The 4,847-nt window shown below is 34.7% G+C and overlaps 1 protein-coding gene across 1 annotated transcript in view; it reads right to left on the bottom strand.

Moving 5' to 3' along the window:
• The window catches only part of LOC106873679 (MAD2L1-binding protein), a 9,402-nt gene extending 4,561 nt beyond the window's left edge, over nucleotides 1-4,841 (bottom strand). Inside the window, exon 1 of the mRNA XM_014921144.2 lies at nucleotides 4,609-4,841. Coding sequence (XP_014776630.1) covers nucleotides 4,609-4,791 — 183 coding nt within the window. The 5' untranslated portion in view covers nucleotides 4,792-4,841. The remainder of the gene's footprint in view (nucleotides 1-4,608) is intronic.
• Between the last annotated feature and the right edge of the window lie 6 nt (nucleotides 4,842-4,847).

Genomic DNA, 4,847 nt, shown 5'->3' with positions numbered 1-4,847 from the left:
ACATCTCTCTCTTTTTGTCTCTCTCTTTCTCTCTCTGTGAAAGTATCTGTCACTACAGTATCGAAATGAAATTGTTTCAGTTAGTGGAATAGTTTCATTTTTAAAATGAAAGTATTTGACATGAGTGTTTTTGTTTCACTTTTGGCACGTAATACTTAAATAGTGGAGGAGATATTATGTTGCCGTGTGCTCGAACTCTGCAAGAAGTTAATAATTTTTTTTTTTACTAAAACACAACTGGAACCCTAAGTAAGGCATGTGTAAAATTTGAATGAAATTGGTTGCGTAGTTCTCGAGTTTTAGGGATTCACACAGACAGACAGACAGACAGACAGACAGACACACATTCTCATTTTTATATATATATAGATGACTTGGTTGGTTACAAATTTCCAAGGAGCCAATGAAGTTCACTACATTTCTGTTGATGGCAGTGACAGAGTTATGTGAGTGAATCTTTGTCATTTGGTTGATTGACCTTATTTTAGGTGTGGCTTTGCATGTGCGTCATTAAAGAACAATTAAGTTCATCCTTGTAGAAAAGAATTACTTAAGTAATATGACTCAGCTGTTGAAATTTTCAAATTATTTTAAGAGATAGTTACACAATGCTCTTTTGGTTTTCTTATGTTCACATTTGTTTTTTCATTATATAAGAGATGACAAGTGAAAATGAGTGCATGACAATCATGTCTCTCCCGACAGGATTAGCAATATTATTGACTAAGCTGAATGGGGGTATCTTTGGCATCATGATCTGCTTAGGTTTTTAATTATAACCTCAATATGTTACACCATCATAAGGCTACAAACATGGAGAAGATGGGTCATGTATAGCATATGTCTGATCCATTTTTTTTAAAGACTTAATCCAAGGAAAAGGCAAAGCAGTTCCCAGGTTTGGATCTAAGGACATAAGCTAGTTAAGCATTTTAAGAAGAATTTATGGCAATTCTAACATGTTTAAAGAACTTGTCACTCTTGTGTCACTTCATAGAAAAACAATACTATCAAAAATATTTGATAAAATGAAGTCTGATTGAAAACTCTACAAATAAATTTCAATAAACACATTGTTAATTGTACTGGAGTTCTGTCATTGATTTGTAAAACTGAAGAGATTACAACTTGAAAACTTTTCAGATCAATCACTACCAACATATCACAGCATTATACACCATGTGTCATTATGTCAGAAAATTTTAAATAGCATGTTATGGGATTTTAGATTTAGAATAGGGTAATTTTGCCCATTGTGAGAAGGGCTGGTTTTCTAAAAGAACTGAGGAAATTTTCAAAACAGAAAAATGAACTGTCTGAAGAAAGAGTCCTGTTATGTGATAGCTGGCTACTTGATTTTGTAACTACAGGGAAAGCTTAATAATGATGGATTCAAGGTGAAAACTGTTCAGCTCTCAACTGGAAAATGTGGGTCTGAACAAGTTTCCAAACTTAAAGAAGCAGAATGAATGTTTAGGCAATAATGGCAGTTATAAATAATGTGTTGTAAACTTGGAGTCATTTGGAAGCTTTTTTCATGATTTTGCTAAAGAAGCCTACATATTCAAATTTACAACCTGTTTTTAATTAGTGACAAAGAAAAAGAAAATAAATGCTGTTGATGCAAATAATTTCTGTTCAAATTTTTCAGAATAAAAAAAATTATCCACCAAGTTGCATCTGTTGCTTTGGAATGACATACAGATGTGAACAACTATCTTCATTCATGAAATGAGGTTACAACTGATCGATTCAAATTCAAAGAATTCTCTGTTGCTCTCAGTAAATAATTCAACTCCAAGCTTGGAGAAATCAAATCAGACTCAAAAATATCATTAAAGTAAATAATGGCTAAATATTTTTCTGAAATGAAATCATTATATTATGTACAAATGCTAAATATATGTATATTAACACACTTTATACAACAATTGAATGGTGGTGAATGGGGTTATAAAGCTTGTTGTTATTTTAGAATAATTATTTGTCATTCATTATCTGTCCACTGACTTCGGTACCACTAACTTCTGCATTTTCACTTATTCATTTCAAACTTCTTGGAATTTTCAATCTAATGTAATCCACACACTCTTGAAAACGTATTTCTGCAAAATGTCATCTAAAATTATGGGTAAAGAAAAAGAGCAAAAAATATTTGAAAATAGGGGTAGGGATGAAATTGCCGAGGGTTTCACCCACCCAACCTCATTTTCCGGACCCAAAACAGAGTTTTGTAGCCTATTAGGAGGTCACCGGAACTCAGTCAACGAAAAACAAAAAATTTCCAATGATTCCAAGATGGTGGGGGTTTGGTCCCACCCTTTGTTTTTCCAAATAAAAATAAGGGGTATATTGCATATTAGGTACTTGATTCCATGCAAAATATCAGAGTTTCTTTTTTTTTCTCAGTGAAAATCGTGCAGGTGAAAAGATCAATAGGGGTGGGGGTGAAATTTCCGAGGCTTCCACTTCATCCCACCCCGTTTTCCAGACCCCAAAAATGGTTTTGTAGCATATTAGGTCACTGGAAATTCATTCAACGAAAAAAAAATTTCCAAGGATTCCAGGATATGGGTCCCCCCCCTCCCACACCGCTTTTTTCTCCAAACAAAAATAAGGAGTTTGCAGCATATTAGGAGGTCAGGGTACTTGATTCCATGCAAAAAATCCGAGTTTTTTCTTTTTGTTATTTTTCTTAGTGAAAATCACGCAGGTGACAGGATCAAAATTTACCGAAATCTGTAGTTATGCCAGTCATGCTGAATGGTGTGAGGATCTAGCTTGACCCCTGCCTGGGATTTGAAACTAAATCCACCTGCTTGTTGCTTATCAAAACAAGCAGGAAATCCTCTCCACACCAGGCGATTGATGAGGAAATACTCGACCCCCTAAGACCTGTGCTGGTCAAGGAAAAATCAGTCCTTTGCTTAAGGACTGACCTGCATTACTGACCATAGCCTATATAACAGAGAATTTCCTATCTCTTCTTCTTATGACCAAGGAACAACACGCTCTTTTGCGTCAGCTTTAACCAAGAACAGCACTTCCCTTTGCCCTTCGCTCGACATGCGAAGAGAGGCTTTCGGCCGCAAGAAAGACGATGCCGCCTTTATCCTTTCTAGTCAGCGCTGTGCATTCCTTACTCTTTCACTCTCTACCGACAGACCACCTTTTTCTACACTATCAACTACTAACCAGTGAGCCATCCTTCTGGTCACTATCACTAGAATTGCTACTATCTCTTTAACTACCTGTCGGGCAAACAAATAAACATATGTAAATAATATTTCTTCCTTCTTAGTGTCGATTCTTCGATGTTTACTGGTTACTCCGATGCGAGAACCTTGAAGCGTTACATCTACACGCTACATCATATCGAATTGATATGGCACAACACATCCAGCCCGCTACAATGGTGTTACATTTCTTTTGAAAGGACCGGACCAATAGTTATTGCAGGGGAGGGCCATTTTCTCACTGTTGCTGTTGTGTTTTCTAGAGGAAGCAGCAAAGTCTTTTTGGATGTATCTCAGTATTTGGGATTGATTGTGCTCGTAGAGAGTGATAAAGACTACATGAACTGATATTTGCTATGGCAACAAACTTTGCATATCGAGGTGACAGGGAAAATTTACTTTTAAACAAGAATCCACATAATTATTAAAGCTGAACTCAAATTAAAGTCTTACGTTGACTTGTTTATCTCCAGGTCGAGCAGAGCTGTGATTAAAGCCATGAACATCCTGTCTTTGGATATCCAGGAACTTGAGCTCAAAACCAGAAATTTTTCAAAATAGGAAGTCTGTTGATTCCTATATACATGCAAGGTTTTATTTTTTTTAAATGTTAAAGGAAACAAAGTTCTAGGAGTTAGGGCTACGATTATGGGGACGAAATTAAAATCTTATTTTAATTACTTGTTTTAAAATGTACTGTTTCAAAGGGGTGGGGGTAGCTCTCCCTTTAAAAAGTTGAATATTTTTAAGACTGGACAATCCGTTGTCTTCCTAATTCCCGTCTTTTGTAAAAGCTTTCCAGTCGTAATCCTCCCGTCTTTTTATTTTATTTTATTTATTTTCTTTTGTAGCCAGCCGACTCCCTATTTCGAAAATGTTGTACCTTAGACTACATTGTATCCTTCCTGGTGTTTCTTTCTAGCAGATCGAACGACCACGTACAGACTCCTACGTTGACAATTAATAATTTCAAAAAATACTATGTAAAAGTAAATTATTTTTCGGTTAGTGTTATATAGAACCGTAGATTCGGTTTCCTATTCAGTCGAGTGTGTTTATTTTATTTGCCGACAATACTCGGTTTAAATGTAAAAATAACTAATCGTGATATTTATTTTTTGATGTATTTTAAAAAATGTTTATATATTGGCCTGAAGTAAAAAACAAAAACAAAAAAAACACGAAAACTTTTAAATACTTCAACAGAGGGAAAAGTCACGTTGTTATTTTAAGAAATAAGCATGCTTCAACATTATAAACTATATATATATTACTAAAATTAATATTAAACTTTATAAAGAAAAACAAACGAAAATAGGAATAAAAAACTTCCAATATTCCAAACAATAATTACATGTATGTATATACGTACTTTACCACGAACATTGATATGTTTCTTGAGTTGGTCAAACATCTCAGGCATTTGGCTTTTCTCATATAAAATATATTTGATGAGTTCGTTAAGCAAATAAGCCCTAATTTCTGTGTCTATGGTTCCTTTAAAAGGTATATCACAGACGACAGAGTTTGGATGTACAGCTGATCTACAAGCCATAATTTCAAGTTTACCGGGGTTTTACTTCTTTTGCAATTTTTAACCGTAGTAAGTAA

The sequence above is a fragment of the Octopus bimaculoides genome, chromosome 6 (genome assembly GCF_001194135.2).
Source record: "Octopus bimaculoides isolate UCB-OBI-ISO-001 chromosome 6, ASM119413v2, whole genome shotgun sequence".
In the NCBI taxonomy this organism is placed as follows: Eukaryota; Metazoa; Mollusca; class Cephalopoda; order Octopoda; family Octopodidae; genus Octopus; species Octopus bimaculoides.
The sequence above is the reverse complement of the archived record's forward strand: the minus strand, read 5'-3'. Positions and strand labels throughout refer to the sequence as shown.